Consider the following 22,400-nt stretch of genomic DNA (forward strand, 5'->3'; position numbering starts at 1 on the left):
ATGAAGTTTAGCAGGATCCAGTTTTTATATATACATTTTTTTTTCTTATAATATAACATATGTTATCTATTTTAATCTGACAAGCCACCTGACCTAGATATATCTTTTTTTTCCCCTTATGCAGATTTAATTTAATTCACGAATAAGTAATGGCCATTTAAAAAACAACAACTCATCTCAGTGCACCTTAAGAGGTTGTAGCTAGGAGTTAAGGGGTGTATTTGAGAAACATTGAGCAAGCTAGTATTTATGTTTTGTTTATAAACTTTTACATTTTTACTGATTTGTTACAGTTTCAGTTCTAATTTTATGTTTATTTTGTTTTTTCTCTTATAAATGCTTTTCAGTCTTTTCCGTGTTTTTTTTTTATATAAGTAGCCATTTTATTTGCTTTTATAAATTTACTAGTTCTAAAAATCTATATGGCAGTGTCTACCAAAAGCTAAATTAACAATAAAAAAAACAAAACAATATGCTTTTTAAAAAACTCTTTTCTAGGTTTTTCTTTCAAAATATGTAAATATGTTAGACCTATATTATATTAGAATAAACTTCATAAAAAGTTTGTATAAAACAATAAATATTTGGGAATATTGAATTTCACTCCATATTAGAAAACAAATAATGCATTTCTTCTCACCTTGATAAACACTGCTGAAAGAATTAATTCTAAAAGAAAAAAAAACCTTGATAAACACTGCTGAAAGAATTAATTCTAAAAGAAAAAAAAACTATCACCTCTTTTAGTTGCACCATATGACCCTGCACCAGCTGTCTGCACCAGAGGTCAACTTAATTAGCAGCACAGAATTAAATTTACTGAATGCATCCTTAGAAAAAAAAAATCAAATCAACCTAATGCACTTGTTATTATTTATTATTTAAAACCAAATCCATTCCTTTTATGTTTTCTTCTTTGAGCACTCATATATGTTGTAGTGTGAAATTCTGTTACTTCTGTAATGTATGCAACACAATTGCACTTAACTTATTAGATAATTCAATTACTAACAAAGATTGTCTATAACATAATACAACAAAATCATTAATAAATATTCATAAAACTTTTTCTTAAATACCATAGATTAACAGCCTTTATCTAACTAATATTACAAACATTTTATATATCTTTAAAAATAGGTTGTTGTTTTTTTAGTTAATGTTTACTAACAACTAGAATGCAGCACCATTTTATACTTATTTCTGTTTATAAAATCAAAAAAAAAACATTTACTTTGATTTTGAAGGGACATCATAATTCATAACATATTATTTTATTTGCAAATAAAAGGGTTAAAAAGAAAATTAGAAATTTGTGTAAATACCCAAAAGCACACCTCTGCATTTAAATTTGTCAAAGCATATGTTTATTATGAATTAAGATGTTGTGGATTTAATCAAGAAATGAACATATCAATTGAACATATATTTGAGAGGCCTAAAAATTTCATAACATTACATTTGATTAGATGGAGGGAAAAAGCTTGGGGAGAAATACAGGTTTTCTAAAGTTTCTAAAATGTTTAGACTATATTATGGATTTGAAAGATGTTTTGAGCTTTTATCCACAAAAAATCAAGCGCATTTTTTAATTTTAATTTTCTAATATTGAAATACTGTTAAAAATTTAATGGATTTTAAATAAAGAAAAGAAAGTTCTAAATGAAACTATTATATGTACTTAATACGTAAAAATATGTATGTAAACTACTTTTAGCCTTAATGGCTGCCTGGTTGTGTGGTATATGCTCAGTGGTCAGGAAGGTCCAGGGTTCAAACCTTGCCTGCTGCAATCCCTGTCATACTTTAGAAGGTTTGGGGTAGGTTGTAATTATCTTCAGAATCTGAAGGAACATCCGAAACTTGTAATTTAATAAAATTGCTTTTGTTGCTGATGAAAATGTGGTTTCACTATAATGTTTGTCATTGGAATGCATTTGACCAAAAGTTAAGACAGTGTTGCTTTGTGTCTCTGTCTCTGTAGCCAGTCTTACTCCCAGTGAACAAATCCAAGCTTTATTAAGTGAGGCAGAAGACCAAGCTCATTCCTCCCACGATGTCTTCTGTGAGATGGACGTCCTGTATAAAGTTGGAGATGCCTACCAATGGAAAGAGACAGCCAGGTAATAATTAGTGTGGAATCATTTTAACTTAAAAGCACAATTAATGATAAAAGGTCTTATAAGTATTTGAACACTGCTTTGTTAAAAGAGGTAATTTATACAAGTTATTGCCTCTTCTTTATCTTTTGACTATTTGTATTTTGTTTTTCTAAATTTTCATTTATTTTGTGCTATTTGAAATCCTTTACTTATTACTAAACAGAAAATCAATAAATTAGATCAGTTGTTGTCCCTGTGATGATTGGATGAAAATTATGTGCTGCTGTTCTAATGAAATATAATTTTTTCTTCTTCTTCATCGTTCTCATTGTTATGTTGGAGTGTTCATATGACTAGACCAATACATGAGATGAACTGCGCAGTGGTTTCCAAATCAGGGAGCTCTCCATATAGTTTTCTTTCTATTCTATATAATTTGATCTTGTAGTTAAGGTTTGAATGAATTTGTAAGTAAACAAAAAATTCCGGTTAAAAATGTCTAAAAGTCATTACAACTTTTTATACTGGTTTTTTATACACCTTAAAAATTATTTTGAATTTTATTTGATTTGACTTGTGAGTGATTTATTGTATATTCCTTCAATTCTTTAGATGGGTAAAATATGAAGAAGATGTTGAAGAAGGTGGCATGAGATGGTCCAAGCCTCATGTAGCATCATTATCTTTACATTCCTTGTTCGAGTTAAGAAGTAGTTTGACCACTGGGGCCTGCATGCTGGAGATGGATGCCAACAACATTCAACAGGTGGCAGGTAATGGCGCCAACACTGGCTTTTTTTTCTAAATAGGAAATTAATTTTTTAAGGGGAAAGAACCAAACAAATTAGAAATAAATTTTTCTTTGCCATTTCAAGCAGCCTTGTTAAAAGAATATCTTGAAAACATAAGCAGTAGTTAATAGAGAGAAGACTAAAGAGAAGATAAGTCCTGGTCAACTTAAAATGGGCTGAGACAGAAGGCATTTACTTTTGAGTTAGCAGTTATGCGCCAAATATCCTTTCTATAAAATGGAGAATATTTTTAAAAATATATATAAAATCTAGCTAGTGCATTCCAGAAAGCTTTAAATTTAAAGACTAAAGTATTTTTAGCTTTAAAATGTATTAATTTTGAAAAATTTTAGAATTTTATTAATATTTGTTTATATTTAAGATGGCCACCATTACCATGGCAACCTGGAAGCATTACTCAACTTTAAATATATATTTTATTCGTTGAGTTGTCATATGATTTAATATAACAAAAGTTATTAAGTTAAGCAAAATTTTTTTTTCTCATTTCACCTCCAGTAACCCCTTAACTAAAGTTGGAGATATCATATTGAAATCAAACTAATTCTAAATTATCAATGCTGTTACTGTCTAGCAATCAAGTATGATAATGTAAAATACAATAATTTAGGACTTTTGTAAAATATAGGCCTCAGTCTTAGCCAAATCAAGCTTAGTATAGAACTTTAAAAAAGGAACAAAAAAAAAGATGTTTGTATTATCAAAGACTGAATACCATTTCCCCAGATCTTTTGATTGACAATCTAATTAGCCAGAAACAGCTAGAGGAATCTGTGAGAGATCAAGTGAGGTCAGCCATTTGCTCTCAGCATTGGTTCCAGCACCAAAAGGCTCGCAGGAAAGTCTCCATCACCCCAGAAATGGATGGTGGCCAGGCTATTTTCAGAAAGCTGTCCATGAAGAGAACATTCTCAGAAATTGGCAGGACACTTTCAATGAGATCTAAAAATGGTAAGGGAGTTAAATGTAAAGTTTGCATTTAATTTTTATTGTTGTCTATTTTTCTTTGTTGTGTTTGTTCAATGTCTTTGATTGTTGTTTGGAAACAACTAACATATACATACAGATAAACATCCAACCTGATGTCAAGCCCTTATAAGAAATATTACCTCAGACAGAAACTGTTAATCATTTTTACTAAAGTTTAATTTTTTTTTCATAGAGATAAGATTACTTTGCATATTCTTAGAAGGAAAGTGGTTTACATTAGTTTATTTAAAGTATCACTAAAACATTTTTTTTTTAGAAATAACAAAAAATAGTTCTAACAGTATAAGCACATTCAAAAGTAGTTTGGAGATTTATGTAACACAGGCATATTGTTGTTTTTTTTACAATCAACAGGATTTTTGTGTTCTATTAAGCCTTTATTTAAACCTTGAAGTCTGTACTGTAAACAATGATACCATGTTTGAATGCTTCCAATCAATCTTTCTAAACTTGCCCCTTCGAAGTGATTCCATACGGAGATTAATTTGCTATTATAATGGCTGCCTGGTCATGCGGTTTGCGTGCTGGACTGTCGTTTGGATTTATCGATGGTCCCGGGTTTAAGCCCTGCCCACTCCCATCCCCCGTCGTCCTGCGGGAGGTTTGGACTAGGAAGTAAACTATCTTCAACTCTGAAGGAACATCCGAAATATGTAAAACATTTTTAAAGCAATTCACTTACCCAGTCCATTTAAGATCCCTTCCCTTTTTTTTTGGTAGCAATGGGATCACCACGCCTATTTTTTTTTTTTAGCAGTAATGTTGTTTTTTTTAAATTCTAAGATTTTTTAGTTCTTCAAATAGACCCTGAAACCTATAACTATCAATAAATAAATGTTTGAATCTTTTGTTTTGTCCCCAGATGCATTAAACATGGCCAGGCTTCGAGCTAATCCCAACAGCCAGCCTAACCTGGAGATGATGAATGGAGATCTTTCTGAATCACCATCTTCTACCAGAGTAAGTCATTTAATTCACTCATTTATTTGACAATGCCCTTCTGGTTTGTGGCTCATTGGGCAAAACTGGGTACATATCAACCTGACCTTATAAGCTACTTTGAACAGGACACATTATTTCATCTAGGAAAAGACTGTTTGTGGCCGGTCTACCTTAGGAAGTCAAACACATTGTATGTGCGATTAATTAGAGCTGGACAAAAATGTACCTTTAGTTTTTCAGTCTGGGCTCAAAAGAATCGAACTCAAAATTTAGATGAATTCATGTAATGAAGTTTATCCAGTTTTATGTGGGTACAATGCATATGCTGGCAAAATAGAGGTGTTGGTAATATGCTTGGAAACTTGTTCTTCATAAGCTTAATAGGTTACAACCATAACCATTGCAAATTTCTTTGCTTAATCAACTAAGTCCTGTGAAAGGGATACTATTTATATGCTTTATGGATTACTCATATCATGATGATGGCCCACAAAATAATTCTAAGACTGGAATGTGAGATATGATCAATGTAAAGTGATTTTCATTGGTTTATTGTGGGCCTCCTTCAATCGTAGACTATGGTTTTATCTCGTTGAACACTTTTTTGAATATAACTTTGGAGCCTTATTCTTGAGAGACATTCCCATCCACTGATAATGCCAGTTAAGGTAGCATTCACTTTGGTGGTAGAGGAGCCAGCCATTTTACATTTGGCACGCTTTTCTTACAGTGCTGAGGCCAATGCTTTTTTGCTGTCCATAGCTTTCTTGGTCACCATCTCTGTTCACATAGTGAAGTCTTTGTCTTCCCACTTTTTTTATGTCCCCGTTTGATTACATCCACATATCAGAAGGAGGTGGGGAGAAAAAATTTGTTCTTAAACCTATTGCATTATAATGGCATTTGGCAAAGTATTTTGTTTTGAACATCTTATAGCTACCAAAGATTTTAAATCATAATTAAGTTTAGTAGTCTACACACATTGGATACCTTTTTCATATTATTTTGCATGTGACTACTAATCATGTTTGCAAACTTCTATATTGTTTTGGGAGCCTATCATTACATAAAAAGCTACAATGCTATCTTTTACAACAGATCAACAGACAAAACAGTCTTTTGGCTAAGGTTGGTTGCTGTTCTCTTGATTTCAGGCACTTAAAGAAAGATTGTAACACATTTGGCTCCATTTTGTTTGGCTTTGACATTTTTTTTCCATTTGTTTCAAGGCTCTTTTTTTTAAATATATTTTTGCCTCTTCAACTTTACATAATGTTATTTCTTAGTAACTATGTTTAGTTGCTTTTATTATTTTTTGGCTAAAATAATTACAAAAAGAGTCTTTAAAGTGTGTATATGGATTTCATTCAATGATTTCAAAATAAGGAATGAGCATTTCCAAAATGTTTTTAATGTCTTTTAGTCAAAAAAATAATGTGTGCTATATCTGTAATATACTGCTAGATCTGTTAAATCAATCTTTTGTCTAAAGCCAGTTGTATATCTCTTTGTACAGTCCTGGCCAAGCCTCGTTTGAAGGCCATTCAATCTGCATGTATAAATTCAAATGAACCTATTTCTTTTTGTGTTTTACTAGCATATGTTATGTATGATTGTATCCTCATTTGATATAATTTAATATTCTACCATACACTATTATATACATGGGTATGATGAATGAAAATGTGTGATCATATTATAATTACACATTGTCATTAAAGAAAACAAAAGTAGCCTATTAATGTATTTGTTTGCATTGATTTTTTTTTCTGACACTTTAAGTTTGCTCTTTCTGTCACATCTATTGCCTGATAAGAAAATAAACATTCATAAAGCATAAAGATATAAATGCTAATATTTATGTTCATTTTCATATGTTAACTGTCAATACATATGTGTAGAAATAAAATGTATGTCGACAATTAAATGCTTTTCTTATGTAATTTTGTTTTGCTATTTGTATTTAAATGGGAAATAGAACCCTCATTATTTTCTTTGTTAACTACACATCACATTCTTTTGGCTTTAGATGGCGATTCTCAAAATCATTTTGAAATAACCTTTGAAGTAGCTATCAATCTGTATTCTCCATTGTTGTTAAAAATGTAAACTCTTTTATGTATTAAATATATCTACTTGAATTTGGTTTTATCACCATTTTTATCTATCTTATATTTACACAGTTGAATGAACATTTTATGAGAAAGATTCCTGCTGGCGCAGAGGCAGCTAACATTATGGTTGGTGAACTTGATTGTCTCAACTATCAAGTGAGTATCTATCAAGTGAGACATTCAGAAATGATATTTAAAGGGGATAATTGAAGTACAAAAAAGGCATAATGAAAATTAATGCCAGAAAAGTGAAGAGGATTTCTGTCTTGAAGTGTAGATCTACTATGACCAGATTTAGAATCAATTAGGCCAAATAAAATATAAATGTTTAGTTTAACTACATTATTTGAACATAAAGTAGGAATTTGATTTTTTTTTTTTTAAAACATTACTTTTTTTTTCTTTATTTTAGAAATAAAAATTCTAAAAGCTACAATTAATTGTTGTAAAATCAGACTTTAAGATATAGTGATACAGTACAGAATTTAATTTAATTATAGTCTGTTATTGAAAATTGACATCTTATAATACATAGGTTTTCTGAAACACAGTTAGGGCTCTTGACTTTCTTAGTTGAAAGGGGATTGCACAGACAAAAACCACTCTTTTGGCTTAATGTCAAACATAGTGGTTCAGTAGTCTGAGACGGCTTTGGACAGCTTCAGATGTGGAAAAATATGCAGGATGCAACTGGGTTTGCGTAGCCATTTGAAACACTGCACTCATTTTTAATCTTCAGAATCAAAGACATTGCCCATCTTATTGTTGCAAATATATTTCAAAACATTTCTTGAGGAAAGTAATGCCATAATAATTGTGAAATGTATCTGTTTTGCTTTATTTTATCTTCTATTTTTTGGTCAATTTGTTTGTAGGTGGTGGCTTTTATACGACTGTGTGAAGGTAGAAATATAGGGGACATCACTGAAGTGCCTATTCCCTCCAGGTTTATGTTTATTCTCTTTGGTCCACCTGGAAGTCAACAGAAGAATGTGGAAATTGGCAGGTCCATGTCAACCATCATGGTGGATGAGGTATTGAAAACAATGTTATGGCTTTAAGGGACTCAATCAGATCAAACCTTTCATCTCCTATCTGGGCAATACTAGATTTAGATTTTGATAAGGCCTTAAGTAATTTTAGATATGGGCCCCATTGTAATCAACATGAGGCAATTTATTCCATTACTTTTTGTGCAAAACAATATCTGGGGGCAAGTGGGCTATAGCTTATGTTGCCTGGGCTGGCCTTAGCAGCTTGTCAGGGTGGGATTTACAAGGTTCATCTAGGGTATGATGTACTTACCCGGGCTCCCCACCTGAACAGTGTTTATTAAATTCCTGTCAGGGTTGTAATTTAGCAGTGGCTTGTCTGCCTGGGCACCCCCTAACAATCTAGCAATCAATTTATGAAATGAGTATCAAAAGAACGAATAATGCAAATAGCAATGTATACTAGTGAATAACGAGATTACATATAGCAAAACAAAGGTTTAATAAAGTAATGATATGATGTTGCAGAAATGAGGAATAAATATTGGTAGCATTTACAAAGGCAATTACAAGTTATACTATCTATTCAAAAGATTATAGCACACCTTAATCTCAGTGCCACAGCCAATCAGGGCTTGCAACGCCCACACCCCAATGCCATGGTCGATAGTCAAATACCATAACAAAACCTACAAATCAGACTTGACTCCAGCAGAGTCCCAAGCCTGCATCCCTAAACAAGAAAAATATGCATTCCTTGAGATCGCCATTCACAACATCATAGGACCAATGAATTTAGAGCTACACCATGAAGAATAACGTAAAATAAACTAACTAACCCAATACTGGGGAAGAAAATACCAAAGAAAACTCCAACCAAAGATCTGCCATCGGCACAACCACAACATAGGCGAAGAAGCAATGACATCAACAAAGCGCTACCCTAGGAACTAAAACCCAAACCATTATGGTGCACACAAGAGAAACATCCCACAAGAAGCAACTCTAGATGTGCAAGACACAGCTGCCTAGGGCCTCTCATTGATGGGGGCCTCACACAGGACTCTGAACAATTTTTTTTAGACAAGAAATAGTGAGACTTGTGCCCAGTGTTATTGTTAGAGTACACGACCTGACAAAGTTTTTAATTAATTGCATAATTTTATTTTTGGCTGTTTATTTTTTTATTTTTCTATTTCATTTTGGGGCCACCAAATTCACTTTGCCTAGGGCCTTCAGTTATCTAAGGCCAGCCCTGATTCTAGCATTGCATCTGGAATCTTTGATCATCTTTTATCTAGTTTCCTGTTTCTGTGTTTTAGATCTTTGAAAGCTTGGGCCAGTGAACATAATAAGTTTTTTTTTAATTTATGTTTTGGTTTTTGTTTGGCTGATAACTAAAATCACAATTGGCATTTAGGTGGAGCACTGAGGCAGCTTTTAGGGAATGTTTTGGGGGGCTAATAGTAACATTGAACACTTTAATCATATTTTGGTATAGTCTAGCATTATTATTTGTGTTAACAATTAAAAAAAACAACCTTTGTATCTAAACATGTTGTCAGGTGTTCAGGGAAGTTGCTTACAAAGCTAAAAACAGACAAGACATTCTAGCAGGTGTGGATGAGTTTTTGGACCAGGTGACAGCCCTACCTCCTGGAGAATGGGACCCCAAAATCAGGATAGAACCTCCACAAAGTGTCCCCTCCCAGGTAAACATAGCCTTTGATGAAGTTTTTTAAATCAAATTAAATGTATATATATATATATATATATAATATAAAGCATGGTGGCTGGGTGATAAAGTACTTGGCTTCTGAATTAGGGTCCCTGGCTTGATCTCAATGAAGACAAGATTTTGAGTTTCAGGACACCCCTGGGTACATCCAACTCTAATGGGTACCCAACATTAGTTGGGAAAAGATGGTCGGTTATTGTGCTGGCCACAAGGCACTTGTTAACCATCGGCCATAGAAACAGATGACCTTTATATCATCTGCACTATAGATTGTCAAGGTCTGAAAGAGACACTAATATATATATGTATAACATAATTCATGCAAAAAATTTGCTAAAAAGTGTATTTTATGAGGATGCTTGGAACCGTTTTGTCCTGCGAAAACTTTATCTGAAGTAAATTTGCATAATGTTTTACCTAAAACAATGTTTTACATTTATTAAAAGACCAGAAGATAGAAAAGAAAACCATTGAGACAATCTAAGACAAAACATGACTAAAGTATAATTCTTGACCTTCAGATAAAGCACAGCAGAATGAGACAAACACATTTCTCATTCCATATGCTAGGACAAATTTGTACAAATGCTCCTTCTTCTGAAACTAGTGAAACATGCCCCTGTGGAGTGTCTTCTCTGAATACTGATCAATACTTTCAAATATAGGATAACCAAGCAATATATAAACTGTATGGAAAGCTGCCTAATTTGGAAACCAATGTACAGTTCATCTCAGATATAAGACTATTTATCTGGACCACTCCAATATCGATAATGAGAGTGATGGATAAGAAGAACATATATACATGATAGCCTCCCCTGCTTCTGTGTCATTTCACTGTCTTATTACATATTTATATTATGAATAAAATGCTTTGAAGGTATTATTTTATCTTCTTATCTTATATAATACAGACATTACTTCAAAAAAGAAAATGATTACGTCCTAAGCGTCATGCATCTAGTCATGCATGTTAACCAATGCCTTAAATTCTGCCAAGTCACTGGATTTCCTGGCTGGTTCATGCAACCCATTCAATGCTGTAATAGTACTAGGGAAGAAGGAGCATTTGTACAAATGTATTGATTGTATCTTATCTTATAAATTACAGATGTTACTTCAAAAGAGAAGATAATTACGTCTAAACAATTTTAATAGATGTTTATTTTGGCAATTTTTTTTTTACATAAATTATTTATAGAAAATTATTTTTTCATCTTTTTAGGCACCACGTAGGATTCCAAAACCACAGATCATGGATGACGAAGAGGAGGAAGAAGAGTCTCACTGTGATCCCACACTTCAGAGAACTGGAAGGTCATTTATTTCATCTTGTTATATTTGATTCTAAAGTTTTGTTAGATAGCTCAATCTTTTCTAGAGATAATGAAGAGAATTTATACAAATCATTGCAATTATTTTAACTTACACTTCTTTAATGCACTTTTGTTTTCTGACATAGAACATGTAGTCTTAAAATAGATTATGGTTCAAAATGTAATAAAATTTTAAAATGCAATGAAATATGGAAAGTAATGCAACAAATCAAATCTTTCCTATAAATCTTTACAAATACTTAAAAATTTCACACTTAAAAATAAGAATAAAAAAAAAAATGTTTATCTACTTTTTTAGTGTTTTATTTTTGAAAAAAACAAACAAACTGAAAATTAAAAAAATTATACACATTTTTATTTTTAAACTTTTACTTATAGAATCAGGCATGACATAAATTATTTTTTTTAACCTCTATTTAGGTTGTTTGGAGGTTTGATAGCAGACATCAAAAGAAAGCTTCCCTGGTATCCAAGTGATTTTAAAGACTGTCTTCACATCCAGTGTGTTGCATCTGTCATTTTTCTCTACCTGGCTACCTTGACCCCTAATGTCACATTTGGTGGTCTCTTGGGCCAAGCTACCGAGCAGTACATGGTAAAAATAATGTTTAATCAGTACATGTTAAAATTATGTTTATTTGGTTATAGCATTATTAGTTTTTTTTTGAGAGGTGAAATAAAAAAAAAATGCTTGACTTTATACAAACTTAAAAATTAGGGCCTACTAATTAATTGATTTTTTAAATATGTATGTGTCCAATCTAAAATTTCTACTCAAAATTTTATCTGTTTATAATATACTCAGCAGCATTAACAAATAGAAAAACAATACGTAATGAAATACTCAGAAAGACACATAGATAGAGGCATATTTCTTAATCCATACCCTAGAACAAATTTGTAAAGTGCTTCTTTTTCCCTAGTACTATTAGAGAAAAAACAACGACTTAGAAGAGATTAAGTCATTGATCAACAAGCATGACTAGATTGACACATTAAATGCGAAGAACATAATTATCTGCTGTTTTGAATTAAGTCTGTAATCTATAAGATAAGATAAATGGAAATCAATTTAATTATTGGTTATAGACATCTAAAAATTTCAGACAACTTATTAATTCAAGATATTGCAATATTTTAGCAAATTGGTTAGTTATAGACCAATTTGCTGTATTTCAAGGAACTTATTAGTTAAAGATATTGTGATATTTTTAGAAAATTGGTTAGTTATTTACATTACTGTATTTCAGGGAACAATGGAATGTATTCTGACTGCTGCTATAACTGGAATTCTGTATGCACTGTTTTCTGGCCAGCCTTTGAATATACTGGGAAGTACTGGACCCATGCTGATATTGGAAATGATCTTGTTTAACTTCTGCAAGTCAGTACAAATTGAATTTTTTTTTTTGCACTTTTGTCAAGTTTCCGGGTTCAAATCATGGTGAAGACTGGGATTTTTAATTTCAGGATCTTTGAGCGCCTCTGAGTCCACCCAGCTCTAAATGGGTACCTGACATTAGTTGGGGAAATGAAAAGGCTGTGGGTTGTTATGCTGGCCACATGATACCCTCGTTAACCATAGGCCACAGAAAGTTTTATTGTCAAGCAGATTCCCAGATTTAAATATCCTATACTGCTCTTAATGTTAAAGCTAGGTATGATCTTTTATTATTAGGGTGCAGTTTTAGTGTAATGTTTTAATGGGACTTTTTAAAAGTATGCTTACACTGTTTCCCAGTTTCATAAATAAAGTATTTGTGTCTACATGGCTTGACATATTTAGAAAAAAATTTCAAAAAATTAAGACAAAATTTAGGTGTACAATTTTCAAAATGTTGAAATGTTTGTCTGTTTACTTCAACACAACTCATGATTTAAAACTATTTTTTTTTACAATTTTCTGTTTTCTTGTAGGGAGCAAGAGTTGGATTTCCTTCCCTTCAGAGCCTGGATAGGTCTTTGGACTGCTTTTTTGCTGTTGGTGGTTGTAGCCTTTGACCTTTCTGCTTTAGTCAGATACATTACCAGATTTACAGAAGAGAGTTTTGCCAGTTTGATTGCTGTCATCTTTATTGTGGAGGCTTTCAAGAAGACACTTGGTATGATGTCTTTATGTTAATAGCTTAAATTAAATGACTTTGTAAGGGAAGAATGAATGTGTAAAGACCTGATTTGATAAGTTGGGCTTATTTGGTTAGGCCAAACTGACATTGGGTGGTATAACCAAGCACTGTGGTCATTTGTAGAGATTGATTGGTAAACTTGAAATAGCTAACATCCTGTGGGCTTCCATACTACCATATACATAGAAAGCTTCCACTCCAATCTTAATGGAGGTTGCTTGCTGTGTTGGTGGGCCCTTTTAAGGCTTTGCCAGTACAGAGTAGGAATATGAATGAATCTCTTGTGGGGATTCACAGATTGGCCTCCAATGTCACAGGGGAGTAAAAACAAGACTTCACTTCAAAAGAGAATCAGATTGAGAGTCAGTGAAGAGCCGATCTCTCATTCTGGCCATCTGAAGAATTATTTTTTCCTTTGGTCTTGGGTCTCACTGGCCTTTTTATATCAACTATTTTTGGACACTCACACTCTTAAGCCAATGAAAATTTTGACACTCTACTTGCTTTAAATGCTGACACGTTTTTAAAAGACACTTCATGTTTGCACTATTTTATACACATTACATTTAACTCAGTGTTTACTACTTCCTTATAAATTCTACAAATCATTAAGTGTATTTTATAAAAAAAAAATAATTTTGTCCATTCTCAGATATTCTTCAGGACGCACCAGTAAATTTCAATCCTGATGCCCCACTGAACTACACATGCGAGTGTTTTTCCCCAAACACTTCAGATGTGCTGGTAAATGCAACAGGCATGGATTTCTCAAATATCACAAGCTTGAACAACACCATCTTCAGATTTGTTTTTGGTAACATCTCAGATGTCATCCCTTTCTGTAAGTTCAACGAAAATGTTCCTTTTAAATATTATTTTATTCCTTTGTTTAAATTTTTTAAATCTATGATCTCACAGTTCATTTTGCATCAATGGATTTTCTTTGTTAATTATTTTAAATGATCAAGTACAAAATGCTTAGTGTTGGCTGTAACTGAGAAATTAGCTGGAATGGGAATTAGCAGACGGGGCAGGTTAATCCTAGAACTGGACTGTGTGTGGTGAAAGTAAACCCAAGACTTGAGAACCGCTGTTTGTGTTTGTTGTTGTTGTTGTCAATCATTTACACATCCATTGTGACATCAAGCTTATCTTCTTTACCCTTTATTTGAGTTGTCTCCCTTAGGTTCACAACAATATCAATATCACCATTTGTGGAATGTGTGTTTAAAAAAAAACAACAAAGTGTTTAAATAATATTTTTTTAAAAGGTTTCATAAACAGTCTTCTTTTTTCCCCCTCCAGTCACCAATGAGTCATATGAGTGGCTAAATATGTCAACTTCGACCTTCAACTGGACAGCCATGAGCAAAAAGAACTGCTCTGAATATGGAGGAAACTTTGTTGATGTTGGTTGCAATACTCCTCACTATGAGCCTGACGCCTTCTTCCTTTCAGTGTTGCTATTTTTAGGCACATACGTTATTGCCTCTATGTTGACCAATGCCAAGACCAGTGCCTTCTTCCCCACATTTGTAAGTCATTGTCAATCTAGTTTTTATCATTGAATATATTTCTTTAGTAGTTGCCTTAATTCTTAAGTCTTCAAATTGAGGTATAAGAAAAGTTCATAGTTCAAACCTGTGGTATGGGAGAAGAGGATAATATCCCACAGCATCTTAGTCTTATACCATTGTGTTGACAATACAAGTGCAAACCACACAACTAATTAGCCAAGCAAAAATTTCATAAAAAAAAAACATTAAACCATTAAATCATAAAAATAATTCATCAGTTAGCAATTTTAATAGGTACTTTGCTCTACTTATTGCACCATTTCCCACCTTGATTATATATGGATATAAAAATTACATTTTGGCAATTCTGTATATTTTTTTATTTAAATTTGTCAAAGTTGCTTAAAAGACATCAATGAAATGATGAAAAATGGGAAGCAACTGATTTGTGTTCATATCAATAGTCTCTATTTCTGGCTATTCATCTGCTTAACTTTTGTTGTCTAAATCTTTCATTTGAATTGAAAAAAATTAATATTGATAATGAATTAATGATGAAATTAATAACTTCATTGACTGTCCACAGGTACGACAAACTCTGAGTGACTTTGCTGTCCTTATTGCCATCATCAGCATGGTTGTTGTTGATATCTGCATTGGAATCAAAACACCGAAATTAAATGTGCCAACAGAGTTCAAGGTAATTAACTGATATAAACACTTTTTAATTTTAAACGTAAAAGATCTCACCTGTTTCACATTAAAAGCTTGAAAGTTTTGGAGTGGAAAGGTCATCGTAAAAAAAAATATATATAGCCCCTTTTCATCATTGAAGATAAAGCACAATCTCATTTCCTATAAACTTGAAGAGGGTCATGAAGTCCAATCTTTGCTTTGAAAAGTAGACCTCCTCACAAGACAATCGTAAATTGGGATCTGTTGCAGAATCACGTTTTAATTTATTCTTGTTGAGACTTTAAAAAAATAACAAAAAAAAAGTATAAACTAAAGTGAGTAATTTAAAAATATAGTATTTCTATCTTGTTAACATGTCACTAAAGCACAAACAAGACTTAAATTCACATAGAATATGTAATGGTTTCATGGCATAGCAGACTTTTTTAGAAAACTTCTTGTTCATTAGTTTGCACTTTTTTTGCACACATAGGCAAATTAAACAGAATTATCAATTATGACAATAGAAAAATGAGAAAATTAGATTATTGTCCCTTTAATTTCCATTTTTTTAACTTTTTTTAAAAAACAAGGAGTGAAATGATTTGTGATCTTTATTATACAGTTCTACAACAGTTCTAAAAAAAAATCCTCCTCATGGCTGTTTTTTTCTTACTGTAGCATACAAATAGTTTGTTCTCCAATTAGTGAAATCTATTCTAAACATATCTAACATGTGAAGCTCCACTGTTATCAACTTTTACAGTGAGTAGCAGGAGTGGGCAGAGTTTTTAATTTCTTACAAAAGCAAAACTGGGATGTTTATGTTGCTTATACAAAAATGTGTTCTTCCCTTACAGCCAAGCAATGATGCTAGAGGCTGGTTTATCAACCCTTTCTCTGACAAGAACCCAGTCTGGTTAATTTTTGCTGCAATAATCCCTGCACTCCTGGCTGTCATCTTGATCTTTATGGACCAACAGATCACAGCAGTCATTGTTAACAGAAAAGAGAATAAACTGGTGGTAAGTTAAAATTTTGTCATGGAACTTGACATTGATTCTTAGTGCATGCATGGAGGATTGCTGCCTGGTCATATGGTATGTGTTTTGGACTGTCATCTTGATAGTCTGGTTTCAAATCCTGTCAACTGCGATCTTCTGCATTTCTTCATGAAGTTTAGACTTACTTACTTAGATCCTTCCTTAGTTCGGTGTATTGGGCAGCCAGTTTTCTCCACAATAATCTATTAATGGCAATGTCTGAAGCCTCTATCCACTTGATGTCTATTGTTTTGAGGTCCTCCATGAAAGTGTGGCCTCAAGTTATACGAGGACGTCCCTGTTTGCAATAGGACATTATTTCATTTATGAAGCGATGTCCTGAAGCATAAAACAAAACAAACACCCTTAAAAAGCAATATTTTTAAATTTAATTTAAATAAACCTAAAGCTAATTAGAAATCATTAATTTTAGGTATAATATTCTCACATCTTTGAGAAAATAACTTTAGGTATATCTCTCTCATCTAACAGAAAGGTAGTGGCTACCATCTTGATATGTTTGTTGTGGCTATCTGCATTGTTTTATGTTCCTTGTTGGGCTTGCCTTGGTACGTGGCCGCCACTGTCTCAGCCTTAGCCCATGTCATGAGTTTAAGGAAAGAGTCTGAGTGTACTGCCCCTGGAGAGAGACCAGTGTTCTTAGGAGTCAGGTAATTTTTCAAATTTTATTTGATTTCATCTCTTCTTTTTTTTTTTTTTAGCTTGACTTTAATGCCAAACACTGAAATTTAGGGCTGTCTAAAATGATGATGCTATTCCCTCATATCATCACTTATAATTCTCTCTATTTGCCTTAATTGACCATACATGATGTAACTTGGCACTATAATTTTTAATTACTGTAACAATTTCTGATGTGTCAGTGTGGTTTATGACCAGGAGCTACATTTAAAAAAATCACATCCTAAAAAACGTGGTGCATATTTATGTAATTACTACATCTGTTTAAAACAGAGAAAATTTTCTGAATCTGATTCAGAAGATGCAGAAAATTTTCACAAAGCTTATAACAACTTTTGTATATGTTATTTCTCCAACTTTACAATTCTTGTATCAAGTTGAAACTTTACACACTTACTCAATGTACCTACCAAAACATAAGTCAGTCAAAAAATTAACCAGTTAATTAATTAATTAGTGGTAATTAATTAATCTTGTTTGATGTATAAAAGGGAAATGAATCTTACAGTATTGATATATATATATATATATTATATATATATATTTGTGTGTGTGTGTGTTTTTTAAAGCTTTTTTAAAAATGAAAGTATTTTTTATTTTGTTTGTTTGAAGATATTAAACAAAATGTTATTTAGTCACAAATGTTTAGTCCTCTCAGGTCTAGGCCAAACATGTGAAGTAATATGGTTTTTTTGTTTAATACAAAGAGCAATTAAAGATGTTGTGTGGTGTGTGCAGTGTGCATACTGCTTTTTAACTTTGCATCCATTTTCATGTTTAAATTGACCATAAAGGTTAAAAGCTTTCTTTTGTTCCAGAGAGCAGAGAGTGACGGCTCTTTTGGTTGGTATCCTAAGTGGTGCCTCTGTCTTGTTTACTGGTGTCTTGCAATACATTCCAATGGCTGTTTTGTATGGTGTCTTCCTGTACATGGGTATTGCAGCTTTGAAGGGAATGCAGGTATGCTCCTAATGATTTGGCTTCTCAGTTCATACTTCTTTTTCTTCTAGCCAGCTTTTTGCTAGAAGCTTTATGCAGACCATGCCAAGGATAAATAAAGCACTTCAGTTGTTCAGCACTGCTGTACACATTGTTGGTTATGTTGGGCATTTAAATATAATAATTTCATATTTGTCACCTACAAGCTATTGAAGCTTGTTTCATATTCAATTGTGTGTTGTTGTTTTTTTATTTCTTTTTTTTTTTTTTTAATTTTATCATTGCATTTATTGTGTAAAATTTTTAAAAAGCCCAAACCATAAATGACTCAATGTTGACATAAATTTTGGTTATGGTCAGTATACATAATAAATTTGACTTGATTTTTTAAAAGTGCATTCAACTCTACAGCTGAGAAATGTAACATTTTATAGCAAATAAAATATCATTGTAATTTTTATATTTGCGTTTCAGTTTATCGACAGAATCTTGCTGTTCTTTAAACCAGCCAAGTACCAGCCTGACTACATCTATCTCAGACATGTCCCTATCAACCGAGTCCACATCTTCACTTTCATTCAGATCATATGTCTGGGAGTGCTGTGTGCCATCAAGTCGATCAAAGCTGTCTCCATTGTCTTCCCTGTCATGGTAAAACATTATTGAAGCAAATTATTTTTAAAACGTTCTTAGCTCTTTTGAATCATTATAAATAACTACTCTAAACAAGGGCATTTATTTATTTAAGTCATTGTTTTAAAAGTAATTTCTTAAAAATTATATATATTTATATATATATAGTAAAATATGTATATTCACAGATTATGTTTTGAAAATTGTTTTTTATTTTTGTTATCATACAAAATGTGTTTGTAAGCATTTCCCCATACAGATAAATGTGACTGATGCTCACACATTTTCCCCCATTTTATAAGATTTTAGACTTTAACTTGTAATGGGTAGATTTATGTGTGTATGTGTAGAATGGGAAACAAAATAACTGACTTTAGCAGGGAACAATGTATTTTTTGGTATTGAACTGTTTAAATAAATCAAAGTAACTCTTCATGTTCTAGGTTCTTGGAACTTGTTTTGTGCGCAAAGCCATGGACTACATCTTCACACAGAGAGAACTTAAGTGGCTGGATGATTTGATGCCTGAGGCTACCAGGAAGGCTAAAGAGGATGAAAAGAAGAAGAAATTAGCAGAGCAGGCAGATCAAGAAGAGGAAGAGGTATGGTTTTGGTATTTTTTCATTCAGTTAAAAACTTTTTTATATTTTTTGTATTTACTATCAGAAATGTATTTTCTTTGTTTTTAATGTTTCGTCATATAGAGTAGATGCCTATGCATTTTTAGACTACAGTACATATTGTCACTACTTATTAAGGATATTTGATTATACATATTGAAGTAATTAAATATGTCTTGTTTTATGTGAATTGTTGTACTACTTGATGTTGCGTATATTTGCTCAAATTAGCACAGTACAACAAATATTAAAATACAGCAATCAAGTCTCCAAGTAGCAGACGTTACTTTTATTAATCACAAAATACAATACACAATATATTGGCAAATCCAGCCATCAAGAAATATCAGTTTCATCTCAGAAAATCCATTCTACAATTTCATGAACCTATGTCAAGTACATGACTAGCAAAACTTATTGCACTAACTGCATTTAACATCCATACAGTTCAAGAACATGGCGACTACTGACTTCTGACCATGTGGTCAACTCCCAAAACGAAATTTATTACCCACAATGCAACTGTGGACGCTTGTTTCTCCTGTGAAACACAAATATAAAGTGTATTCTGTGCTTCCCAACTATATTCATGTCACGGGCTATCAAACAGTGATGTGACACATATCTATACATTTTTCAATATCATGTTACCATTTATGTGTTAATTCTATATAAGCTCTGAGTGAGATATATACATTGTCATATTGAATTGAAGCGTTGATAAATATATAAAGTTTATTATTTTACTCAAGGATTTTTTAAAAAGTATAGCTCCAGATAAAGTATAACTGTAATAAACTTGAAAAATACTTTGAAAGGCTTGAAAACAAAAATAACAGTTTATGAAAGGTGGTTAGCTTATGCAATAAATTACGCCTTTCAGATCTTGCTACTTACGAGGGCAGATGATATAAATAAAGCTCATCTTTTTCTATGGCCTACAGTTAAGAAGCCAGGGTGTCAGCACAATGACCAACTGTCTTTACTTCCCCAATGTAAATCAGGTATCCACTAGAGTTGGACTCAGGGGCATCCCAAATATTCCAAATCAAATCCCAGTCTTCACCAGGATTCAAAACTGTGACCTCTTGGTTCCAAAGCCAAGCACTTAACCCACTCAGCCGCCACAATCACATGACAGTGTTTCTATTATATATGCCAGGACTCTGATGTTGTCCACGATGAGCACTTCGACAAACTGATGGAGATCAAAGTTGACAGAATGGGAGAGAACAAGAGCTACAACAGGCCTATCAATATCAGGTATGGACAAAAATTAACAGTTACTAGTCGAACTAATGCTCATGTTAGAACTGTAGAATAAACAACTAGATGAAATAAACAGTTTTTAATTTAGATTTTTTATTCATATTTTCAATTCTTGCTTAATTCACCATGAACAATGTAGATAGTAATTATGGCGGTATAAATATATAATTTATTAACTTAATTCATTTTTATCTTTTTAACAAAATTTCAATATTATTATGCAATATTAATTGTTATATAAAATTAACATAGCATGTGCCACAAATCACCTCCCTGTTAGTTTCTGTAGGTTTTTTTTCCTTGCATAATTTTTTTTATTATACATTAGTATATAAATCACTTATATATAAACATATATATATTCACACATATACAAAAAATTTTTGGTTTCATCAAGAAAAAATAATTAGCATGTAATCTATTATTGTTTTGAATATTTTTAAAAATATATATACAGTGTGTTGAAAAAGTAACACAAAATTACTTGATTACTTAAAGATGAAAATTTGTGGCTACTTTTGACAATTCATCTTCATAGCTGACAAACTCTTCATGGGTTCAGGAACTATGACCTGGATTTCAAAAAGGCTCTATTGATTTCCCTAGAAATTTGACAGTTTATGTATTAGCTTTGAGAAAAACAAATTTGGTAATTGGCCACACAGTGAAAATTCTAGTTGACCATTATAATTTTTCAAAATATAATCATCTTATGATTAAATTAAATTTCCCTATTTTTAATCTGCTTTCAATGAATATTCCTGTACTTGACTCAAATGTGTGTATGTATCTTGACTACACTTTAGCGGGTATTCCCCGTATTCAACTCAAATTATTTTTGTATTCAGTAAAGAGTTGCAAATAACTAGATGTTCATGAACATATTGATAACACTGTCTTATGTAGAAGTCTTGACTGGAATAGAAGAACTTTATTGTGCAAGTTCACTGGAAAGATTCCAAGCAATATGAAAGCATTACAAGAAAGAAATAAAAACTAAAAGTAAAGTTCCCCTTTCAAACCTTGCGATCTATAGGATAGATAATTTTACGGTCATCTGTTTCTTTAGCCAACAGTTAACAAGCAGGGTGTCATATGGCCAGCACAAGGACTAACTGCCTTTAGTTTCCCCAACTAATGTCAGGTACCCATCAGATTTGGATGAACTATGTGGGGCCCTAAAAATCCCTAAATTCAAAATCCCAGTCTCACTGAGATTCAGATCCAGGACACCAGGTTTGGAAGCTAAGGGATTAACCATTGAGCCACGGTGCCCACTAGAAAGAAATGGTGTGTAAAATTATAGGTCGACATCAGCTTCATAAAGGACTAATTGATTTAAAAAACATTTGTGTTACTTTTTTAACACTCTGCATATATTATTTTTTGTTTACATATATATAACCCTTCATACTGCATCCCTTATCTAAACAGCTCTTATTTGCACCATTAATTTTTATAATAATTTAATATGAAATAAATATATTTTACACAAACCAATTTTGTATACGATTTTTTGTCATATCCATCAATGTTCTTGACTAACAGGCATAATGCTTATTTAGGGTAGTAAAAGTATTTTTAACCTTCTAACACTATATATTTATTTGACTAAAAAAGGTCTTTAAGTTATAATAAGTAGCTGCTAGGATTTTTCTTTTTAACCTGGCCTCTGTGTATTTTCTTATATTCATTCAATCAGTGAATTTATTAATGCTAATGGTTGGAAGAAAATACTTCGATAGTGGTGAAGGAAATTATTAATGCTTACTTATAAATGAAATGTAAAGACAAAAGAGCATGCTAGCATGATAAAAAAAAAAAAATACTGACTCAAGACAAATCCAGG

At 32.2% G+C, this 22,400-nt stretch overlaps 1 protein-coding gene across 8 annotated transcripts in view; it reads left to right on the forward strand.

Annotated features, from left to right (window-relative positions):
* LOC106064725 (sodium bicarbonate cotransporter 3-like) overlaps nucleotides 1-22,400 on the forward strand; it is a 96,633-nt gene that overhangs the window by 67,800 nt on the left and 6,433 nt on the right. For 6 of the 8 annotated variants that reach the window (XM_056013451.1, XM_056013452.1, XM_056013450.1 and 3 more), the window contains 21 exons: nucleotides 1,985-2,123; nucleotides 2,715-2,875; nucleotides 3,641-3,865; nucleotides 4,767-4,864; nucleotides 5,945-5,974; nucleotides 7,030-7,116; nucleotides 7,836-7,994; nucleotides 9,518-9,664; nucleotides 10,916-11,007; nucleotides 11,448-11,622; nucleotides 12,278-12,411; nucleotides 12,945-13,129; nucleotides 13,806-13,994; nucleotides 14,459-14,688; nucleotides 15,257-15,370; nucleotides 16,206-16,370; nucleotides 16,881-17,059; nucleotides 17,909-18,050; nucleotides 18,504-18,680; nucleotides 19,106-19,264; nucleotides 20,445-20,545. In XM_056013451.1, the coding sequence (XP_055869426.1) occupies nucleotides 1,985-2,123; nucleotides 2,715-2,875; nucleotides 3,641-3,865; nucleotides 4,767-4,864; nucleotides 5,945-5,974; nucleotides 7,030-7,116; nucleotides 7,836-7,994; nucleotides 9,518-9,664; nucleotides 10,916-11,007; nucleotides 11,448-11,622; nucleotides 12,278-12,411; nucleotides 12,945-13,129; nucleotides 13,806-13,994; nucleotides 14,459-14,688; nucleotides 15,257-15,370; nucleotides 16,206-16,370; nucleotides 16,881-17,059; nucleotides 17,909-18,050; nucleotides 18,504-18,680; nucleotides 19,106-19,264; nucleotides 20,445-20,545 (3,088 nt within the window). The remainder of the gene's footprint in view (nucleotides 1-1,984; nucleotides 2,124-2,714; nucleotides 2,876-3,640; nucleotides 3,866-4,766; nucleotides 4,865-5,944; nucleotides 5,975-7,029; nucleotides 7,117-7,835; nucleotides 7,995-9,517; nucleotides 9,665-10,915; nucleotides 11,008-11,447; nucleotides 11,623-12,277; nucleotides 12,412-12,944; nucleotides 13,130-13,805; nucleotides 13,995-14,458; nucleotides 14,689-15,256; nucleotides 15,371-16,205; nucleotides 16,371-16,880; nucleotides 17,060-17,908; nucleotides 18,051-18,503; nucleotides 18,681-19,105; nucleotides 19,265-20,444; nucleotides 20,546-22,400) is intronic. The other 2 variants (XM_056013456.1, XM_056013458.1) reach the window with 1 other exon arrangement.

This window comes from Biomphalaria glabrata, chromosome 16, assembly GCF_947242115.1.
Source record: "Biomphalaria glabrata chromosome 16, xgBioGlab47.1, whole genome shotgun sequence".
In the NCBI taxonomy this organism is placed as follows: domain Eukaryota; kingdom Metazoa; phylum Mollusca; class Gastropoda; family Planorbidae; genus Biomphalaria; species Biomphalaria glabrata.